Source organism: Strix aluco, chromosome 2 (genome assembly GCF_031877795.1).
Source record: "Strix aluco isolate bStrAlu1 chromosome 2, bStrAlu1.hap1, whole genome shotgun sequence".
Classification (NCBI taxonomy): domain Eukaryota; kingdom Metazoa; phylum Chordata; class Aves; order Strigiformes; family Strigidae; genus Strix; species Strix aluco.
This window is the reverse complement of record NC_133932.1, coordinates 21,615,349-21,638,749: the sequence shown is the minus strand read 5'-3', so window position 1 is coordinate 21,638,749 and position 23,401 is coordinate 21,615,349. Positions and strand designations below refer to the sequence as shown.

At 36.7% G+C, this 23,401-nt stretch overlaps 1 protein-coding gene across 5 annotated transcripts in view; it reads left to right on the top strand.

Annotated features, from left to right (window-relative positions):
* Window positions 1-23,401, top strand: part of CADM2 (cell adhesion molecule 2) — a 690,911-nt gene that overhangs the window by 624,182 nt on the left and 43,328 nt on the right. For 4 of the 5 annotated variants that reach the window (XR_012621748.1, XM_074813369.1, XM_074813355.1 and 1 more), the window contains one exon: window positions 15,033-15,152. The exons of the other annotated variant lie outside the window; for it this stretch is intronic. Coding sequence is in view for 3 of the 4 variants with exons in the window: in XM_074813369.1 (XP_074669470.1) it covers window positions 15,033-15,152 (120 nt within the window). In the remaining variant the exon portion in view is untranslated. The remainder of the gene's footprint in view (window positions 1-15,032; window positions 15,153-23,401) is intronic. 5 annotated transcript variants of the gene reach the window in all.

The window sequence follows — 23,401 nt, the reverse complement described above, 5'->3', positions numbered from 1 at the left end:
AGACCAAGTTACATCCTCGTTAATATTTTGAAATGCACTTTCAAACAGAAGTTCTCCTAGAATGTGTAAGACCAAAGGTCCCACTGCACCTTTCCTTTGGAGTATAATGTATTTATCTTCCACCTGCTTGTCCAGTCCCATTTCATAACATTTATTATCTTAGCTTTCACAATAACCTGTGGCAACAAGATTCTGAACTGAATTATGTGCTTTGAGGGGAAAGTATTCTCTCTTTGCTGCTTGATCTCTTAAATTCCCAACTTTCCAATCTGTTTGGCCTCTTTTGCTGTTGGTGCTGTAAGTATGCAGTTAAAATCACTTTTATTTTCATGCTGCTTCCCTTCAATAGATTTTCAAATATTTCCACCTCGCTTTCAATTTCTCACTAATTGTGATCTTCAACTCTACATTTCCTGGATTCCTGTCCCTTGTATCCCCTCTTCTTCTTTCGTGGCCTCTTTCACCTTTTCCTTCATTTTTGGTCTAGTAGTAAATCTCTGTGATTGACTGTTCTCCATATTTGGAACAGCACTATGGCAAATTTGCACCAGACACCTTGGTTTATTAACTCCTGCCTCCAAATACATTTATAGAGGTTCACTTTCTGTGGCCACCCATAATTCCAGCACCATGCACTTTTACTTCTATACAAGTTTCTTTTTAAATTAGTAGAAACTGGAATCCAACACGTATCTGAAATGAAACAAACTCCACTACCTCTATCTGTTCTAGATTCCTTTATCTTTGTCGGCTATTACATTTTTATTATGTTTCATTTCTGTTGCAATGTTCTCATAGGGGCCCTTCTCCTTACTTTATTTCTGTAACTCACTTGTGTACATCTTTCATTTTATGAAAGTAAAAATGGAGTAGAACAGTAATTTCAAATATAACTGAGGAGGTGGCATTTTTTTCTGTTTTCTTTGAACACTAAGCTTCTCAGAAAGGCAATAGATCTCCTGGTTTGCAAATATTTTAACTACAGGCCTCTGATAAACCTTGTGCACTGTTTTTGGACACCTTATCCTCATGAACATATATCAAAAAATACATAGAAAATAGTCACTGAATGGGTGGGGAGGGCATGGGAAGGGAAGGAAAGGAAGCAGTATCCATGTGCAGCAGCACAGTCATCAGTAATCTAGTTGCCCTCTATTTTGGTGTTAAGAGTCTAGACATTGAGGTAGCTGGACAATTTCTAAAGTTTCCTCCTTCATAGTTCCTGAGTTGAAATGTCTCATTTACAGACACATCTCAGAGAAGAGACTTTCTTTGCCTATGGGAAAATCCTACCCTTTAAGTGAACAAAGCTTGGGCTTTGCAAAAAGAGAATTGAGCAGACCTGTGGTGTAATGGAACAATAACAACATGGACAGGTACAGCAGAGGGTGTTTTTAGTAAAAAAACAACTTTGCCCTTACAAGCAATCAAGGTATATCAAGAATATGAGGCTCAGAAGACTGCTTAGGACTTCGTTTGAAATTCTGTGCATGTTGATACCTGTGCTTTATAGATTTGTGATTTTTTTTTTACTATCTGTGTTTGAATTAAAAGAAAGAGGGTGTCCTTAAAAGAAGTAAAAAAGTCTCTCCTATTCCCATCTTGCAAAAAGTAAAAATAACATTAAAATGAACAGAAAACAACTAACAGAACAGCCTGAGCTTTCAGCTGAAAAATAAAGAATGCTCTTGAAGACTTTCTCCTTCTCAAAAGCCTTCCTTCCCCCAAACCGTCTCTTTTTAAATTTTTCCTCTCCCCCACTATGTATGCATGCATACATACACACACAACACATGCACCCACACACAAACAAAGCCAACCAAACAGATAGAGGTCTAGAAACTTATCCAGGAAGAGAACTTGTTTTTTTTTTAAAAAAATCTTCATATCTTTTGAAATCCACAGCAGCTGGATGTTTTTCTTGCAAAAGCTGAGGTGTGGAGGAGTGAAGTTTCACTGTTGGCAGGCCTAAGAAAGTAACTCTTTATAACCCTATGTTAAAGGTAGCATTATAAACACATGGAGAATTTCATTTACATGTTATTCTGCAAAGCATAGCCCTTCAAATTGTGTTGAAATGTTTTGATTTTGCATATACATCAACATTCTAAAATGTCATTAAGTTGTTAAATCATTATCATAATATTAAAGTTAACTTCTCCAGAGGACACTAGGTTATGCTGAAATTGGTGGCTCAGACCTTAAAGGACAATGCAGATGAGTGCTGCACAATCAGAGGAATTAGGAAATCATTGTGTAATATAGCTTTTATTATTGGACTAAAGAAGAATAATGTTTAGTTGACATTTCCAGGTATGAGAAGTCTGTGAAGAAACTTCTGGTGGAATTGTTGGCTTAATTTTATGGATGAATTGTCCAGCTATTATCCCTGAACACTCGCAAGGCAGCTACTTTGAAATTGCTTTTTGTTGATAAATACTTGAATAGTGGGGTCTAGTTGAGCTATGTGATATTTCTTCATTTATAGTGACGAGAAAAATATGATACAAATTTTTTTTTTTTAGATAAGTTCCAAATTCTTTTGGAAAGATCAAGAAAGTAACATTCCAAAGCAGAGTAAAACATTCAGGGAATCTGTTTGACACTTCTACATTTTTACATTAAAATACTGGTTTTGATGATAGAAAACTTGTAAAATAAAGTAATTTTGTTAGATAACATATGGAAGATTTTAATTACTTTTTTCCCATACTGCAGTACTCATTGAAATTACTGAATTCAGAGTATTTCAGTTAAATTAAATTTGAATTTCCAAATTTGTCCTAGTTTTACTTTTTTTTTTTTTCCCCCCCTCCTGGTGGATGCAGTAAATCTCTCCCCAGGTCCAATCTTTAACAATTTATTCTAACATATATAGCTCATTCCTATCTGAATAGAAGTTGAACTTATTCTAAAAACCTGTAGTTTTGGATAATATCTTTAATAACACACAACACTTGAAAATATTTAATTATCTGTGTACATATATAATTGCCTAATGTGATAGTTCTTGATCTGGATTCCCTATGTGATTTCTGAAAAGGAAAAGATTGCTTGTTAGTTTTGAATTATAATGAGTTTTTTTCTCCGTACACAATAATTGCATAAAGTTAATATTCTGGATGCTTGTATATGGGTAGAGCATCTACAGTAAAGTACTTATTGAACTAGATACACTAGATATATTGCTGTTGCTCTTTTGAAGAGCTGTTTTAACTGATCTTAAGTGACGTGTATTTCTAAAAAAGTGCTGTTGAGTTTATTATCACTGATTTGCTGTAGTAGCACAGCTTGCTCTCTAATTTTTCTGGACTTTAAGCTTTGCTGTTGCTTATACCTCTAACATTCTTGAACTTTATTTCAATCAAGCTTTTTTTTTTTGAGGGATCAGAATGTAAAATTACCATGTCTATGAACATCATATGCAATCTTCATGAAGAAAATATAACTGTTAACAGAATAATTTTACTTGAGATGGATGACAAAGTTATAGTCTAACAGTTGCTAATGGTTTCTTTCCATCTAGATTATTTATTATTCACAAAACTCAAACCATAAAGAAATTATTAGAGTGACTTAGTAATTTTCTAAATTGAAATCTTTCCTGCACCATTAGGTGCTGCATGGGATGCAGATAAGGGTGTCCTGTCTCCATCTTTTTCAAATGGTGCTTTTATAACCTACCTTTCCTTTGAGGATAGGTTGCTCAGTTTTTCACTCAGTTCAGGAAAGGAAAATGATACACTATGTAGCGATATTGCTTAAAATGTCAACTGGTGATGCTAGCCTGGTTATACATCAGTACCAAGTTTTGTTCCAACCGAGATTACAAACCTGAGGAAGGTAGTACAGATCATTGTTTTTAAGTAAATGCTCAGATATAGATGCTTTGAGGAGACTGCAACCAGCAGTCTGAGAGGGGTAGGGAAAGCTTCTGTAAAAATTACGCATTTTTCTTAGAGAACTTTGAGAAGTTCCGTATCTAAGGTCTCTGATCACATGTGAAGATGAGCGTAGAGGCTAAGAGAGAAGTAAACACTTAGAAATTTGCTCATCTCAAACCAGTAATATTTCTAACATCCCTAATTTGATGTTAATAATCATTAGTTCTGATTATTCTATTTTTGCTATTTGTAATTTTAATGATTAATGACTTGTGAACTTTTTCTGGAGTTTATCTTAGCCTGCATTTCTATATTGTAAAAAGGAAAAATTATTCAATAAAATATTTCTTACAGTATTCTATTAGTATTTCACTTACAGCAAATGAGGTGTTTTTCCCCCTTGTTTTCAGTGTTTTCCAACTAGAAAACATAAAACTGGCAAAAATCTGAAATTGCCCAGAACAAAATTTTAAAACCTTCATAACATTTTTCTTCACAGCATAAGTTCAGTCTAAATTTGTGGTGGGACCAGAAGTGTCTTTAGTCCCTCTTCTGAAAGGAAAACCTCCAAGCTGCAATCAGAAACTACTTTTTCTAGTTCTTACTGCTTGAATTCTTGACCCAATATAACAAAATTCTCTTTCCTTTGTAATTAATGCCACATTTTTTATTGCTAAATCGTATCATAGCCTTTCTGTGTTGGATCTTCCTCTGTCTTGCTATGCCTTACTGACTCGCTCTGACATTGTCTCAAGGATTCAGAACTGTTTTGACAGCTTTCAAGACAGCTTGTTGCGTCGATCTTCCTGTATGACTCCCATGCAATGGGGAAGAGACAGCAAAAACTGGCCAGGAGGACTATAAGGGTATATCTCAAAATCATTCTCAAGTTGCTAGGAGGAAGAAAACCCACAAAAAACCTTGCTAGCGAGTATGGATCTATCAAAGCTGATAAAGTTGATTGGAACATCCAGTATCATATGGGGATCTCCCACAACACCCTGACGTCTTTCACAAGGCTGCAGTTCCCTCACTAGCACTAAGAAAGCTGTAACCTCTTTTGATGAAACTTACTGGGCAGGTGCCTATGAACAGGTCTCCAGATATCTGCTACAACTGATAGAATTCATGTAATGGTCTAAGGTGTTGTGTCATTTGCAAGAAGAGTGGTCCAAACAATTTTCAGTCAGGATTACTTTTCTTTTATTAGAAGGCCTGAAGACAGAAGAATTAAAGTTTTTATTTCTTTTTTCTTTATCTACTTTAACATGCATTTCCTTTGCTTTTCCTTCACTGGTATCCACACAGCTTGTTTACTCCTCAGATATGCCCTTGAAGAAAAAAATTGCTTTTGCTTGATAACCTTATGCCTGAGGAGGGTACATCTTTCAGCTGAAACTACCTATATTAATCCTCATGGCAAGTGAAGAAAAAAATGAACCAAAAGAGATGAGGAAGGACAGAAAAAAAGTTTGGCAGGGTAAAACTGTAGGAGTGGGTGAAGTGTTTTATTCTTTAGATATTGCTGTGGGTCACTGCACTAGTGGATTTTTTTTTTCCCTCTGTGGTTTCTGTGGTTTATATTTTCTGCAGGTTTCCTAATCCTTGATTGGTAGGAGGCAGGGAGGAGTTGAAGGAGGCTGACGTGTTGAAGTGATAGTTTGCTGGATAATTGAGGAGAGCTCTGGATGGATTTCATCATTCACGAGCAGGAACTGAAATATCTTTGCACTGCTTTGTATATCATTTTGTTTAAAATAAATTAGCAAATATGACCAACCATTCTTTATAACAAATACTGTAATATTCCATTGGTGAACTGTCCTACCTGATGGCTTAGTAGTTAAGGTACCAACTGTCTGCTTGCCTGAAAGGAAGCTGAATAATTTTAATAAAATTACATCTTGACTATATTGCATGTGTCCCAACATTCATAGTATTGTGTTATTCAAAGCCAAAGGGTCATGGGGGGAATTCAACTACATATATAGAACTCTCCTGAGCAAAAAAAGACAGAGCATAAAAGATCGACAGCTAGAAAGATAGGGCCTTGTTTTCTCCGGTAACGTACGATGGTGATAAAAATGTAAGAATTAAGTGTATTAGTCAAAGACAGTGCAAAGAAGTGCAATAAATTATGTTATAGGTTACAAAGTTGCCATTAACTTGCCCAAGGTGATTTTCAATGGGATACAGCCAACCCACTGTGATAAAGCATTTCAGATTAGTGTTGGACCCCTTTGATTTTATTTTGAAATAAAGTAATTTAAAATAAATAACATTTTCTGTTATCCCTTACTAACCATAAAATTATTGCAGTCAGTTTTGAGTTGTTTAAGCATTTTCAGTGATTTGTCCTGAATTTCTCAGAGAAACAAAAGTAGCAACCATAATAAAATAGACATCAGCAATCTGTTTACCTCCATTTAGTTTCAACACTTGTCTCCTTAACGGGAAATTTTAGAAAATTCTCCTTGGCCTCCTTCTTCTTCCTAGTGTAGTTCTGGCTGAGCTTTTCGAAGTTTTTTGCACAGAAAGAGTCAAGTGTCATTCTGAGAAAGCTGTCATCTTTGTTCAAGGCTGCTGGTCTCTGAATTTGTATTGTACATTAGCTTTTTCTTACAGGTTTTCAAGGGCCAGCTGCCAGTACTTTATTTCATTTAATTTTGAATAGTCCTGTTTTATGGCTTGGAGAAACAAGGAAATATGGCTTGTCTGTTTACTTAAAAAAAATAAAAATGAACATCACAACCTTAATGTGATTTTTAAGCAGTGGCAATGGGCCTAGAACACCATATTAATAATGATAGAATGCTGCACTTGTGGGGCAAATTGTGCTGGCTTTATTCATACAAGATGTTTGGTGGCTTTTGTGGTAACATTTTGTCTTGAATGCAGTGAAGCTGGCACTTCAGGTATAAGGACAACTGCTTTTTTAAATACAAATATAAGAGGTTTTGTTTTCTTTTGTGTTTTTTATTGTGGTTTGTTCTGTGGGTTTTTTTTTTTTCATAGAGGATTAAAATGGAACTCAGGAGATCTGTTCTGAACTCCCCTGTCAGGCTTAGAAGTATCTAAAATATAACATTCTGCTTAATTCTTCTGTGTTCATTTCCCCAGCTGTGAAATGGAAATAATGCTACCTTCTTTTCCTTCACATTTGTTCTGTACCATCTAAATAATGATCTTACAAAACCCCCAGGTGGAGATCCATTCTCTACTGCATATATATTTGTTAATGTAGAGTTGTGAACAAAGTCAAGACATGTATAGATGCCTTTTGATAAATAAAGCTACTTCATTTGAGGCTGCAATCTCAAACAGTTCTCTAGAACTTTACCTTTTTATTTTAAATGTTGAATTATAAAATTCTTTTTCTTAGCCTATTGCATGCTCTGCAAATTTTACTTAATTTCTTTCAGGCAAGTTGCATAAACTTCAGTGGTTTGCTCAGTGCAGTTTGTAAATACTTTAATTAGAAAGATGGGCTTTTACACAAGATAGAATGACTCAAAATAATAGGCTTTGTTATTGTTATATTATTAAAAGCTATTTTTTTTTAGCTACTAGCAGAATTTATGGTAACTTCGGGAAAAATTAGTTCTTACAGCATACTTTTTGAATAATCTGAAGTATGTATTGTATTCATATAACTCCAGAACATGGAATATTAATCTTTCTGTTGAAAACTTGTTTTGATTTGTCCTTAGAGGTACATCATGCAGTAATAACCAATAATAAAGTAAAACTTGGAGCACTTGAAAACAGATTATTTACTATTAAAGAATTTGCCTACTTGAGAATTTGGATTTTTCTTCTACTAAGATAATCTTCAGTATCTAATCATCAGGTCAAGTTACTATCTTATCAAATTTATCCTTGTATGTTCTCTGTGTATCACCTGATTTTAGAACAATTAGAAATTAAGAAACAATGCATTACAACCTGTTTGTTTTCTACAGTACAAATGTTGCAATTCATATAATCTGCCCCACCAACACTGAACAGCAATATGTAAGTGTATTGTGAGATACTACATTATGTCACCTTTTATTCTTCTACTTCACTGAAAGCAAGAACGGTGAGCTTTTTAAATGGCTAGACTGGTGTCAAACAATGACTCTGATGGACAATGAAATGGGAGCGTGTTCCAGCATCTCAGGGCCCTCATTGCAAACTTCTCCTTCTGTTTCAAGGGAGCTGCAGCTAGAGTGCTTTTGCTGATCACAAATTCAGTGGAGTGGTGTGGGGAGCAAAACGATCCCTAAAGTAAGCACTGAGGGCTTCAAAGGTCAAACCCTACATTTTGAAAGCTATCAGCTGCTAGTGAAATACTTAAATGTTCACGTTAGATCATTTCCTGTGAAATGCTTGATTCAGGTTTCCTGTGCTCCCTGTGTGCAACTCCACCAACTGTGTGTGCAACAGGCTACTCTAATCTCCAGGTGACAAAGCCGTATTTGGGACAACATCTGTGCTGTGGAGAAAGGTCATGTTTTTCTAGCCAGAAAAGAAAATGAAAAATGCATTTCTGTGTGTGTTTACTGCTACTCTTTGAATTTTAGCAAGTACTCATAAGCATTACAAAATGCAAAGACCCTGTGCCCACTAAATCCCAAATTCTGTTCTGTGCAAGGGAAGAGGTTCAAAAGGAAGGGTGAGGGCTGCCACCACTCAGCACACTCTGCTTGTTAAGTCCCCACAGAAGGTGGTGGAGGTGGGTTTTATCTAAATATCCCTCCCTGGCCACCTGACCAGGGCCCCACAACACTGCATGAGAGCTGGCCTGAGCCTGGCTGCCGAACCTGGCAGGGGGAGGGAAGTCGCAGAGCCGGTCACTGCTCTCGGCCCTGAGAACATGTTCTCCCTTACCACATCCTTCCTACCGCATTAAAGCACTTCCTTCCCATGCCTTCTTTCTTGTCACCTGCCTGACAACCACAGCTTCTTGTTTTCTGAGAGCTCACACACCTGTCCTGAGCCCGACTTGGCTTTACTGGTGGAAAATCAGCCTTTCACACACCTGTAGCCTTTGTGAGTCCTGCTGTTGCTCTGGTGCACAAAATGCATGATATATTCAATAGAGAAGTTCTTTCAAGACCATTAAGGGCAGTTTACTTTTTCTTCATATTTCAATGTCAAATGAGATGGCATAATCAGAAATAACTTGCTACTACACCTTGTTTTTTTCATATTCATCACATTTTTTATTTTGTCATAAGTAATTCTGGTCAGAGCATGTGTTATAAAACGTGCCGTGGTGCGATACCAGGTCCTCATTTTAAAGGATGAACTTTTATGTGATTTGGGATGACACCATGATGCCAGTACTAAGTACTAATATTGAAATGGGCTTTGTTCTTTCAAATTGTATTCTTAACTTTCTAAGGGTAGAATTTGGGCCAGGAACGTGTAGATACCAATTTTTTGCTTGGCTGTTTGAAAACAGGAGACATTGTCTTTTTTGCTGTAAATTTGTAATACTTCATCCTCCTTCATTTGCTACTGAAACCTATTGCTTTCAAAATAGAAAAAATAACCCAACACAAACTATCAAACTTCCTATAAGAAGAGAGAACTATTGTTCTTCCCAGTTCCTAACTTAGGAAAAAAGAGAAATGAGATCGAAATCCTAGTATCCCTTAGCACTTGGGTTTTTCTCCTCTGTCCTGACTGTGCAACAAAACTATGTTTAATCAAACTTTAATGAGGTGTCCCACATCTTACATTTAATATCATCTCCAGGCCCGTGAAACGTCTTGGAATCAGGGGACTATGTGAATTTATTTTCTCTTCTTTCTAAGCTGCCTAGTCATTTTAGCCCAGCTGCATGTCTTGCATTATGAACTCATCCACCGGAAGTCTCTATTGGTTTTAACTTGGGATCTAGATCTACATGGAGCTTTTGTTAAAAGGATTTGGATATTTTTTAATGACATGTGATTTGCTAGCAAAAATGTCAAGCACATAATTGCCATTTCAGTGTTTCATAAATCTGAATCAATTAGCAAAAAGAACCTCTTGACCTCATGTCTGTGTGCCTTCATGATCATTCGGTCTAAGTGCTGAGGAGCTATTGGCACATGATATTCAAGCTGAATGATCCTTTTGTTCAATCCCGTTTTCTTGGAGCAAGGCTAAATGCAGCTCCCTTTGAATTTAAAACCTTGCTAAATTATTTAGTACTACATACCACAGACTGATTAAATTTTGCACAGAGTAGTGAGATTGTTTCCCAGGTAGGTCATCACTCAGTTCAGTTTACCACTTAAAATTTCTTTCATTCTCAGTCAAAATACAGCAAGGGCCATCCATCATTATCACTTTGTCCTTTAATTTTTCTGTCAGCCGTTGTCAAGCTTGAAACAAAAGCTTTTACATTTTTATCAATTGCAGCTATTGTTGTCTGAATTGTGCTCAGTCATTTCAGAATATTGGTTGTGTTTTTACCAAACAAGTCAAATATTTTCAATAGGTCAGATCTATCTTTCACAGAAGCCCTCTAAACCAAACAGAACCATTTCTCATTTCTTTAGAAATGGAGAGTAAAAATGCTTAGGGCCAAATCGGCAGTGAGAGTAAATTGTCCAGGCTCCCTGCACTTAAATGGATGAATGTCTCCTGCCTTAGTAAGAAGAATGTGGCGTCAATTCAAGAAAGAAGGAGAGGCAAACAGGAAATTTTGATCAGGCAGGGCTTGACAGTGTTTTGAGTTGATCTTGTACAACACTATTCTGCCACTCATGAACAGACTACATCTGTGCCTCTGCTAAAGAGCAGCCTCCAGACCAAGCCAGGCATTGCATGCTCCTCCTTTTCCACTGTCCACTCGCAATCAGTGATCAGATTACTTGCTGTCGGCCTTCACCTTGCCAGTGGTTGTGTAGCTTGATGGCATGCTAATAGACAGTAGTGGCCATGGAGAATGCCTTTCTAAAACCTTCCCCATACTTTTCTCTGCATCCACTGAAGTGTGACATTATGTCAGGTCCTCACTGAAAAGAGAGTTCTTGGCTGAGCATTTGTTGCTCAGCTCAAACCCCCCTGTGCCACTAGAGAGAGGTTAGGAGCCTGTCTCTTTCATTGAAAATCCAGTTCAGGTCTTACCTGTATAACCTGCGGCAACATACATGACAAAGAGTTGGGACTGGAGTCAGTAACTCCTCTTGGTATAAAGACTAAACCTCTTTTCTATTTCCAACAACATTTAGGAAAACAATTAGTTCCCTGTGAATTGTTTGTATTTCAGAAGTAGCAAGGTGGTGAAATGAATACCGACTTAAATACATTATTGAATTTTTGACTGAATATCTGTCAACAAACATTCATTTTAAGAGTAAGGTTTCAAAATTAATGGTGACAATTATTGCTTGACTAGATCTTTGACCATGGCTTTTCTATCTTCTTCGGTTCTCCATCTGCAAAATATAGCTATTTTCTGCTTCACAGGAGGCTAAGGATTAATACTTTAGTATTATTGAAATAGCAATCTGGTGCATTGATTTGGGTATGGCTACTTGAATTAAAAAGTTCCACTCTACAAGATCTCTTGGTCATAATGATCCTCAGTATTTGGTGGTGTGAGAGTCATAAACAAAAATTTGATTTCAGCTGAACATTGTGTACAACTAGATTGAGAAATTGCAAGGCCAGAAAATGGAATTGAGTTTCATTCCAACACAGGTTTCTTGGGCAGAAATCTGCAAATCCATGCTGTCAAGATCCTTCTTGACAGAGAGCTCTAGAGGACAATCTACATAGTCCCTTTGATAGTGTGTTTCTGAGCAGCAGCCAGCAGGGAGCTCTGGATAACATAATGTGTGCCTCACCAGTGGTGTAAGATAGGTGTGCTCTGCAGTAAAAACTATGAACAAAAAGTCCTACAGGACTAGAAACAGGTCAAACTGTAATTCCCTTTTCTGGCATGCAAATGAAACAGCACACCCTCGTTAAAACACAGGGATTTGTATGCCTTAAACAGAAGCCTGTGCTGTTAAGTTTATACTTGTAGTCTGTCTGATTTTGGGAACTACCAAACCTGCCTACGTCCTACACCTACAATACCTGATGAGAGAATGAGGGGCACTGCATGTTAGTTCTCTTTTTTTCTGAAGTGCATAGTCTGTACTCTTTATGCAAAAGGCATTTTCAAGGCAAAGGCAAGTAAAATTTTCATGAGAATCCATAAATCTTCTTGGAAGAACTGATAAGGAGCCTTTCTGTCAGACTCAGTAGGACAGAGGGGCCCTGTACACATAAGTCTTTTGAATGTAGGGCTTGGGTGATTTTCAGAATTCTCATCAATGACTGGATTTGGGCTGTCCAAAATCAGGTTTAAGGATGGTGTATGGTCCAAGAGCTCCAGAATGTGTTGTCTGGAGAGCCGCAAGCTATTCTGTTGCTTTACACATATGTTCCTGTTGTACACTTTCATGTCATTAAAGAAGCAATTCTACTGGGCAGAGCCTTGCATCTAAGCAGGTATGAACAAGGCATTTCTAGAGTCCAGAACAGATTTAGATTTCATTGTTTGGGCAATGCAGTGTGCTTCAGGCTGCTGATTCTGGTTGCAATCCTGTACTGTAGTCTTTGAGAGCGAGTAATTGTAATGCTGTGAGCAAAGCAGACCAACTGCAGTCATTTGCATGGTGAATTTCTCCTTACTCTGCTAAGAAAGAAACAAAGCCAATGCTATTGCTTGTATTTACGTTTTGAGAACATATGTTTTTCTTTGAGGCTTTCTGACAAGCTGCCATTTTCATGTTTGGCATCAGAGTTTGTGACTTTGATCAGGAAACTAATTTCTGCACAAGTTTTCATTATTCTTCATCTGATCAGAAAAAAAAATAATCTATCACATCCGTATTAAAACACTGATATAGCCTAGTTCTTGTTAACTAGTCTGTTTCCTAGGTAGCCTTTCTTTTAAAACAAGAAATCCTGTTGGAAATACTTCAATCAGAAGAGAAACCAGAGAGCAATGAACTTCTAAATTCACCAGTCGCTCATTTAAGCTATTATGTGGTAAAATAGGTAGACAGTGTGTTCACAAAATGGAAAGCGCTGTCATAAAGCCATAACTGTATTTGCCAGTTGCTGTTAACTTGCCATTGCATAGTCCTAAGTAAACGGCATATTTAAGAAAGATAATTAATGGAACTGTAAGTCCCACTAATTAGGTTTTACGTACAAGACTGATTTGTAAAGCTTTCCTAATAAACAGGGCTTTGCTCTCCTTATGAAGTAGGTGGTGTTTTTTCTGTTTGATTTCATTTTTAGCAGATACTTATCAGAGAAGGAGTTTCCCTTTATGAGAAGCAACTGCATAGATCAGTACATGTGACATGTATCTTTTTAACATGTTAATTTACTTCTAATTCTTGCTATACTCAGTTCTGTTTAATTATTGTGATACTCACACTCCAGGTAATGTTACCATTTTTCCTTGTGATTAATGTGGCTACACTGTGGGGGTTTTTAAAAGCCTGTTCTAATTTTTCTGTTTTAGGAATATTTTGTACTGAGAAACAGATTAAGTATCAGTGTACAACAGATGAAAGAGGGGTTTCATGCCATTTTCTGATGGCTTCGAAAGTGGAAAATTCCACAAATATAGATTCCAGAGAGAATAGTGCTGGTGTTTATCAAAACCAGAGGAATACAGAAAGTTGTAGGTGACTTATAGATGTAAACTGACAAGGAGACTTTTAAAGTGGCAAAATAATCTGTCATCCAGTATGAAAATAAGGTAAGCATGCTAATTTGAAGTCTTAAGAGAGTAATTATGCAATGCTGAACATGACCCTGTGTCTGAAATGTGTTCTGTAGGGCCCCATACTGTAAAGCTCTGAGCTACTTCAGCTTCCATTGATTTGAGTCAGAATTGATGGTACTTGGAGACCAATTGCATTTCTTTCCACAGCAAGGGAAGACAGATCGTGGGTCAGATTTCTACTCTTTTATTGCACTGAATAGCACCCTTCAGAAGTATTTTCACTGAAATCAGTGTGGAATGGGTTACTCACCATCAACTCCTGAGAAACTAGTCCTTTCTTTTTAAACCTGTGGTATAAATAATCTGGAAAATGTCAGATGCTTTTTATGTCCTCATGGAAGTGCTTTTCCCTAGTTCTCTTCGGGGCTTTTGTTTATTTGTTCTTTAAAACCTGCAATCACTTTATAAGCAAAGTGATACTGGTCTTTATTGCTTTTAGCAGTGTAATCAAAGTATTTTCTATCTGTACATCTGGTTATGTTATGTTCTGCTCTGTACTGGACCATTTTGCAACAGACAGTGTTAGTTCCTCTGCAATGAAGCAGTGGCACACCTAAGCCTGACATACCAGCATTTATTTGATCAAAAGCTAAGGGTTTTGTAAGGTGCTGTCATCAGGGCTATGCATTTTTCCTGACTTGTATACACAGGTTTTTTAATAGTAATATTGTTAGTATTTCTGGTTTTAACTTCTAAGCTGTTTTAGAGAAATACTGATGTGTGTATTAACAATAAATTTTGAGTGTTAAAGATGACTGAAAGATGACTGTGCCTGCTAATTAGGTTAAAGATTTTGAAATACACTCTGCTCTGGATCTTAGCAGACAACTGTGTCTTAAACAAATGTGTGGGAAGAAGAAAAGCAATCCGGAAAAAGCAGCTTTTATAGTTAGTAGCATTTTCTCCCCTTTTCCTTCCATTGAGTCTGTCTGAAAGTGGGTGTTTTAACATACAGCCATTTCTCGTTAACACGTGTGTGTTTATTTTAGCATGATGGTGTTGTTTTTTTTCATCTCCCACTCTGACACAGCATGTTTCATCTGTATATGGTTTCTACTATATGAGACATTTAATATGGCTCAGTGAAGAAATGGATTCTTGTCACTTAAACAGTCACTCTCCACATCTTTGGAAACTTGGTCATTTTAACAGTGTTTTAAATTCCATATGCTTGAAGATTGACTATAAAAATTGAGAGTGATATAATGTCAAGAATTTATAGGTACTCTGTTGTACCGGTAATAATTTATGTTAATCATGTTTTAATTTAGTCATTTTTCGACATACTTGTATTTACAAATTAAACCACAATTATGGTTCTCCTTTGTTTGCATGATATGATTTTATTTTATATTTTTTTTTCCACTCACCAGATGTTTTCAACACTTTGCTTCCCACTACTGTCATCCCCTCCCTTACCACTGCAACAGTCACAACCACTGTAGCCTTAACAACCAGCACAACCACATCGGCAACAGCCATCAGCACCAGAGGTACAGTATGCTTCTTTGTTATGGCCTGAAAACCACCTTATAAATAGGAATTAAAGGTTTGATTTTTAAGAAGGGTAGAAATTGCTAAAGAGAGGGTTCAAACACTTTAGTTCAAGATATATATTTAACAGAATAATCCACAGGATGGTACATGCTTAAGAAAGATTTCATGTGACCTTGAATATTTTCATTGCTCTAGCAGTGTGTATGTGAACTTTGACAGGATGCTTAAATTATTTGTATACATTTGCATTTAATTTTTTTAAGGTTAGTAAATTAACTTTAATGTAAAACATAAGCAAGCTATTTTTAGATAAACATGACCTTTTAAGACTGGTTATTTTGGGTGCTAATTTTTAAAACAAGATAGGTGTCTCGGCATCGGAATTACTGTTGATGCAATCTTGCTTGATAACAAAGAGGCATCGCATTACATCACCCTTGCTAGTCTTTTACAGTTTAAGGTGTTCCTAACTTAGGGGTGTCTTTATCTTACCAGAACTAGAGTTAATGAGCTGAAATTTCTGTCTCCCCTTCCCGTGCCCCATCCATAACGGACAATGGGGTTTTGTCTGTTATAGCTTTTTTAATGTCTCTAGTAATGCTTTGCTTTGTTATGAGCAAAATATGAAGCTTAATTTTACTGTTGTGTTCAGTGACTGATCAGATACCTATTCAGTAGCGAAGATGTGTGTCTAAGGTTTCACAGATTATCATCTTCTGGGTAGCTAGTAATATCTCACAGTGAGTGAAATGGCAGAAGGTCCCTATGTGGTCTGTTGAAGGCTTTCATTGTGCAAGGAGGAAATATTTACTTACCACACTGCAAGTATTCACATGATGAGGTATAATTATCTCAAGAAAGTTAAGACAGAGTTATGAAATATTTTTTTTTTCTGGAAACATTGTTACGAGTTGGTTGCAGTGACCTGCCTAACTTGCAAAAATAAGCTGAGCTAAATGCGTGTCCATTCTATAAAGATTGTGATAGTATCAGATCACCCAACCAAGGGCATTGGTATTTTAATATTGTGGCCTTGATGTAATAAATTATTTCAAACCTGAAATTACATTTTTAAGCTTTAATGTTACTGATAGTGTGAAAAAAATATCGTTGTTCTAGTGAAAAAGAGAGTGCTTTAGTAGTCCTTTCCTTCTAGAAAAAAAGGACAGGTCATGGAAAGCAACCCAGTGTTCATGGGTCTGAGTGGTTGCAAGAGGAACATTTCCTGAAAAGGAACAGAATGATGGGAATAATCATGTCTTTGTGAAAGAGTGTTTTGAGTCAAGCAGCAGAAACTTCCCAGCTTTCTGAGGGCTTGGATACTGGAAGGATGAAGAGCTTGGTGTGCCATGTTGGTGCTTGCTGTCCTTAATGAATTGTTTTCTTCTTCCTGTTATGTGGTCATAACTAAAATATGTCTCTGTTGTGACTGTGTATTTAGTGTACCGCTGTTATTTAGGCATTGTGTTACCTCGTAAGTGTGGTTTAGGAGGTCATTTTCCTTTACTCTGAAGTGTTCATTTCCACCATTTGTGTGCCCAGCATCAAAAGAAAGATCTGTAAAAGGAGAGGCCTCTTCTAAGCTTCAGCTCTAACATCTATGAGAATGCATGCAAATTGATGCTACAGTAACAGAGATACTGCTTTAAGAGAAAGTAAAAGAAGGAAATCCAAGTGAAGGTGATCAATCACTAAAACATGAGTACTCGCTTTTCCCAGAAAAAAAGAAGTGAGTGCAGCAAAATGGCTGAGAAGATGAGACTACTTCAGCCTCAGGGAACTGGTAGATATGGTCTCTTCGGCAGATAATCTAAGAGACGAAGGAGTGTGGGAAGACTGTTTCTTGAAAAATGACAGTCTATCCCAATGCAGAGGAAAAATGGGACACATGTAATAGACTAATGAAATTGTCTATCTAACAATCTAAGAAACCAAAAACCACAAAAATGTGAAAACAAAAGATTACTATAAGCATAAGACATAGAGTATATCAGTGTGGAAGAAACAGGAAACCAGGCATAAAATCAGAAGCAACCAGATGCAAAAGTAATTGCAACTAGCAAGGTGTGATAAGTTTAACAAAACAAAAGGGCTTAGAAATACAATATATGAAAAACAAAAATAAAGAAATGTAGTGATCCTATTCATGAATGATTAGGCCAAGGCTGAAGTAGTTGCTGTTTTATCCAGCAATGGATGACAACTAATAGGGGTGTCACACTGAAAGATGACCACAAATAGAGACAGATCAAAGAACAAGGAGAGGAAGTTTAAAGATACACTCTGGGAGGAAGCTGAAGGCACCATTTTGTTCAGTTTTGCTTTAAAAAAGGAAAAGTCATCATGGCTCTGATGAAGAATTATTTTCCAATTTCAATGCAGAAAATGAATCCACTGAATTAGTGGCAAAGGCATTTCGTGGAGAAACTCTAAATGCATAGGAGGCAGTGATGCAGTGTAGCTATTGATGTTTTACGACTTCCTTCATCCTTGCTTTCTTTAAAAATGCTTGATGCCCGTGGCAGAGACAAATGGACAAGAGGCTCTCCTCAGCTCTCTTCCTCTCTTATCTTTGTTGGACCCATAAACAAATAATGTTCACAAGCTTACAGTGAATGTTGTGAAGGCAGAGTTCTGCCATCCTGAAATACTAGGCTGAATCTTATCTAGATTGTCAGAGCACCTACACACCAGAGGTGCAAACGTCATAAGAGCCATTTTGGAGAGGATCAAATTTTCAGTAGTATGTTTCTGGCTGGGCAAAAAGTACCATATAAACATACTATCCTTTGACACTTCTGCTCCTTATTTCAATAAGATTTTTGATATGAAGGAGTATATAAGGACATAAAGCTGAGAAGCTATTAATGTATTTTCAACCTTCAAAACAACTTTTTTTTTTTGTTATGTTTTGGCTTCCGGGTACATTGGAAGCAACATTTCTCTTTATCTTACTTTATCAGATCTTGTTTGATCATGCCTTAAAGAAACAGAAGTTTGCCCCAGATCATAGTGTAGTACATAGCAATTAATAACATCTTTGAACTGGATTTCCAATAGCTGACATCATAGTCTTGCTGGATGGATTTCACTAATCCTATTCTAAAATTATGACTTGATACTTATGAATCACCTCAGGAAGATTTTACAAGACAATCCGCTATTATGCACAACTTCTACATAGTCCACCTTGAGGATATGTTACTCCACATCCAGTCACAGGAGATGTCTTTACAGGAGTATGATATAGGATATAAAGAACTCAGAGAGTCTGTAAATTTAAGACATTTTATATAATGATTGTACCTCATCATTACCAAAAGCTTGAATTAATGGGAAAAAAAATTCTCCAAACCATCATCAGTTAATTCTGGAACTGTGTGACCCATCTCTGTCTTAATTTGCGTGGCATTTAGTAAATATAAAAAAAAAAAGTTACTGATCATGTTGGATGACAGCATGATAATTCATAAACATCGTGATTAGTCAAACTTTTCACTTTCTCAGACAATCGTATGCTTGCTTTTCTGCTCAGTCCTTCAGGAATTAATTATTCTTTTACTGGTACATTACCTACTAACTCAAAAAATCTAAACACAATTTGATGCCAGTGAAGAGTATTGCCCTTTATATATTTGTCAAGGCTATCTTAAAGCCTAATAACCATGATGAGGTAAGTATGACAAAATGAGAATAAAATGTATGAGAAGAAGCAATTCTAGAGGACTATGGAAAGAATAATTATACACTGTATGAGTAGTTTCCTTTCTATCAGATTTATGTAATGTTATTTGTGAAATCTGAGCATGAATCCATGCTAGTGTTCCCTTTTGTGACTGGGAAGAGGCAGGAGAGGATTGTGGATTTTCCCCCAGTAGTGAAACGAAGGATGACTCCCTTGGAGAAATTCTTTATTAGCATAAAGCTAATTTAGATGATTCTGTGCCAATCCTTCAAAGTCCTGTAGGTGGAGAGGGAGCATGATTAACAGTGTAGGAGAAGCCACCTCAAGTCAGAACAGCTCTGCATTTCTGGATTCACAGAGGAGAAAAGCTTGTGCACACAAATGTACATAAAACCCTCCCACAGGCTGGCATTATGTTAATCTTGCACACACACACTGAGATTTTTTACATTTAAATCCTTTTTCTGCCAAGAAAAAAAAAGTTCAAAGGGGTTATAAAACTTGGTAATTTTGACTTGTTATTGAAGATTGAAATCTTCCCCCCCCACCCCCCCACCCCCCCGATAGGTACAAAATTAACATTGCAAGAACATCCCAAACTCAAAAGATAGATCCATTCAGTTCAATTGCACATATCAGGGTGATTCAGTCTCAGCTGACTCACTTGTATAATGACTGCCAGAATGTTCAAAGCTTTATATAGCAACGCCTAAAAACATCTCCAAAAGTCATTGCATACAGCAAAGATATGATGCTGCTCCCAGGCAGCTGCACTATGAAGTTCAAGAGTTTATTTAATAGTCTGGGTGACCACAAAGACAATGAATATACACGTATATATATGAATGAAATCCCTGCTTTATTATAATCCACTTTGCTTTTATTGGTTTTGCGTCCAGTATAAAAGAAAGATTTCTTAAAGGAGATCTGTGGAGCTAAATTTAGAAGAATAGTTTACAGTGGATTGAGGAAGCATTTCAAGATGTGATCATTTTGAAAACCATTATGAATTTAATTTAAGTGTGAATATTTCTATTTAATATCATAGATTTCAACCACCTTAGCTAAAAAATGACTTTCCTTTCTTTTTCTCCCATTTTTACCTTGGAGTCTATATGAGGGAAAAAAAGAAAAAAAAAAAAAAGAAAATAATACCTGTTTCATTATAAGCAGTTTAAATGCAGAAACTACTTGGACAGTACCTATAGTCGTCAGGTTTTTTGTATCAAAATGTTAAACATTACCAGTTCTTTCCTTGTGATTGTATTCTTCTTTCACAATATCTGATTAATATAACTTGACACTTGCAGATATTGACAGAGAAAGAAACAACAAAGCAAGGAAAAGGTACAGACTATGTGAGGGACAAGGGAAATGAGGGTGGACGTATCTTAAATATAGTTGTGTATGCTTACTTGCATTCAACTCATAATAAAAAAATGATTGTAAGCTAATGTTAAAAGCAGTTTTGTATGACAGCATGCTAAAAGATAGTTGTTTTATAGCTGTAGCAGTAACATAAAATCCAATTTGTGTCTGGTTTTACTCAAACCAGGTAAGAAAATTACAACTTTCCAGTTTTTATTTCTTCTTTCTCATCTTCTCTTCTCTTACAATAATCTCCTACTGGCTTATACAACTTCTGGATTTCCCAGGAGGCCAAACAATTTGAGGTTCAAACCACCAGTTCTTTAGATTATTTTTTCCCACCAGACATTCAAGTAAGCCTTCAGCACCCATCTTGCAAGAAATGCCATCTCTTGATTTTAAAATTACTTCTTTCATTACCCTTATTTTTCATACTGCTTGTTTGCCAGCTGTTTAGAAGGTGTGCTAATAAATCATGGTAAACCTAAGGTAGACCATGATGAAATCCCAAACCTATTTTACATGCCTCTTTCCCTAAGTCTTGAAACCTCCAGGGCTGTGTCTGGTCAGAGCTATCTGTTACCCAGGTGAAACATCCGCAAGCTACAGCTGAGTAGTAGCTGGGAAAGCTTCCTTAGGCAGCATCTGCAACCTGCTGATAGAGAGACCAGGAACAGAGAGCACCTTTCCATTCCTTGGCACTTGTATGGACTAAATAGAGGAGACCTGGAAGAGAAATGGTGCCCAGTTTCCCAAGGTCCACTCCTAGCCAACAGGTACAGAGGGGAGATGCAGGAGTGTAACACTGCCCCCTTTTCCATGTGTTCTCTTCTACCAAGGGTTTCAACACTGGAAGAAACAGTCCACAGCTCTGCTTGTGTACAGCCTCAGCTCATCAGCAGGCACATGGCTCCTTGGGCCATACTCTAGGCTGCTGTGCAGCCAGGCAGACAAACCCAAATCAGAGATCATGTGTATCCAGAGAGCAGAGAGCAAGATGGCAAGATTTGAGAGTTGTTCTTTTTGGATCAAACAGTTGAATTTTTTGTATCAAAATATACCTGTTGTGGTGAGATTCAAATGTGATGTTTATGAAAAGATAAGGAAATTAGAACACAGAGTTAAAAAAAAAATATTAGGCAGTTCTGTGCTCCTCTCTTCTCCTGTGGTACTTGCAGGATGCACAAGAACTATCCCATGCACAGGGGAACTCAGAATACTTTTGTCTAACATAAGCAAGGAAGGTGAATTGTTATTAGTTCTATCTGTTTCTTTGTAGATCTCTCAGTGTTTCTTCTGACTTCTTCAGAATATACAGCTCATTTGGTTTCACTTGCTGCATAAGTTGCATGACTCACTGATTTCTAGATTTTCTGGAAAGACAGAAAAACAAAAGGATTAAAACAGACACACACAAAAAGCCTGTATAGTGTTGATGGTTAAGTCTATTTTGTCAGCTTGTTCTCAAGAAATTATTCTTCTAATGTGTACCTACCTAATGCTCATGTGTCTGTGCCTTCTCTGGCTTCTCATGTGTTGAACAGGACTTGGACTTTCTAAAGTTCTACAAGTGTATTTTCAAGAGGCTTAGTAGTCCACAGTGCCAATTTTAGGGGAGACAGAGTATTTGTTCCCTTCCCTAAGCTACATTTAATTAGGGTTTTATCCCACTAGACAGGCTTGGTGGTACAGTTAATGCTGCGAATTCTCAAAGCTCACAAAATTAAGATCAACAGAGGAGATTGTAGCATCTGTTATAACCTAAAGAACTCTTTGGTTTTTAGGTCTGATAGACACCCAGCCATGAAAAGACTTCTTATTAATATAATGAAAGTGGCTTTTGAGAACATTAGTGCAGTGGATCATGTACACAAATTTGATAGAAGCAAAAAAAAAAAAATAAATTATGAGACCTCAGGTGTTCCTCTTATGCTTTAGCCTTATGGTATAAGGTATCTCCCTGTAGCAACCAACCAAAAAAAACTGCAAACAAAAAAAACCACAAAACAAACCCAAACTCAAGCAGTTTCTTACTTTACTGACTAGATTCGTACAGATTTCTAAGTAAGTCTGGAGAGAATCAGAATCATGACAAACAGTACATGCTCACATGCATGGTGATCTTAGACCAAAAGTATGCTAGCTCCAAACAAGAGGCAGTACAAACATAGTACGAAAATAATCTATATTTTCTAAAATTAAGGCTAGAAATTTTGGATATTGTTGTATCCAAAGAAGATATCTTCCTGTGGCTCAGAGGAAATAGTGCAACAGAGCAGTAAGTAGCATCAGATTGCTGTTATGAAGGAAAGTATTTTTTCATGCAGTGTGAAACTAAATGTGAAACTGCATTATCACTACATGATAAAAAAATGGAAATATCCTGATGTTTATATTATGAGCAGACCAAAATTAAAACCAAATGTTTGTGTGGAATTCCTAGTTCTCAAATACTTTTAAAAGATGCTTTATAGTTGTAATATCAATCCAACAGTAATCGTCAAGTCAACGTGCACAGCACTAAAGCAGTCTAGCCACAAACAGAAATTCTGGCAACATGACCTGCATCATGCTAGTTACCTCAGTTGCCGTGAAATGTACTTGGGCTTTGCAAATTTTCTTTTACGAGCTAAAGCAAAGAAATACGCAATTTAGAAACTGCAGTTTTCTCTGCCTATTATGATGTAAGATAAAGACTGTCGTCATTATTATATGTTATTTGGTCATATTATTCATGAAATGAGGCTGTTGCATTCTGGAACAAATAAAGATAGATTTCATACTCTGAATAGTTTGCCATGTAAATGAACATAATAAACGAGAGAGAGATTACAACACAGGCATGCTGAATAAATGAAAGGAAATATCATAATATCATATATTAAGAACCTGCTCTTTGTGTCTGGAACAAATATTTCTAGTGCTAACAAATCCATCCGGATGTCAGCTTGCAGTAATGAAGTATGCAACTTAAAAAGTACACAATGATTTCCAGTCTTGATGGATTATCACTTAACCCAAAATGCAGTACTGTACAGATAAGTATCACAATTGGTTGATGGTCTGATAAAGATTCCATTATATAGCTGAGCTCCAGAGAGGCTTCAGCAATGCATCAGGAATTCAAACATTCCTAACCTGAGCTCTGATCACACTGTGTTTTTTTTCTACTGCATATGAATTATGCAGTCT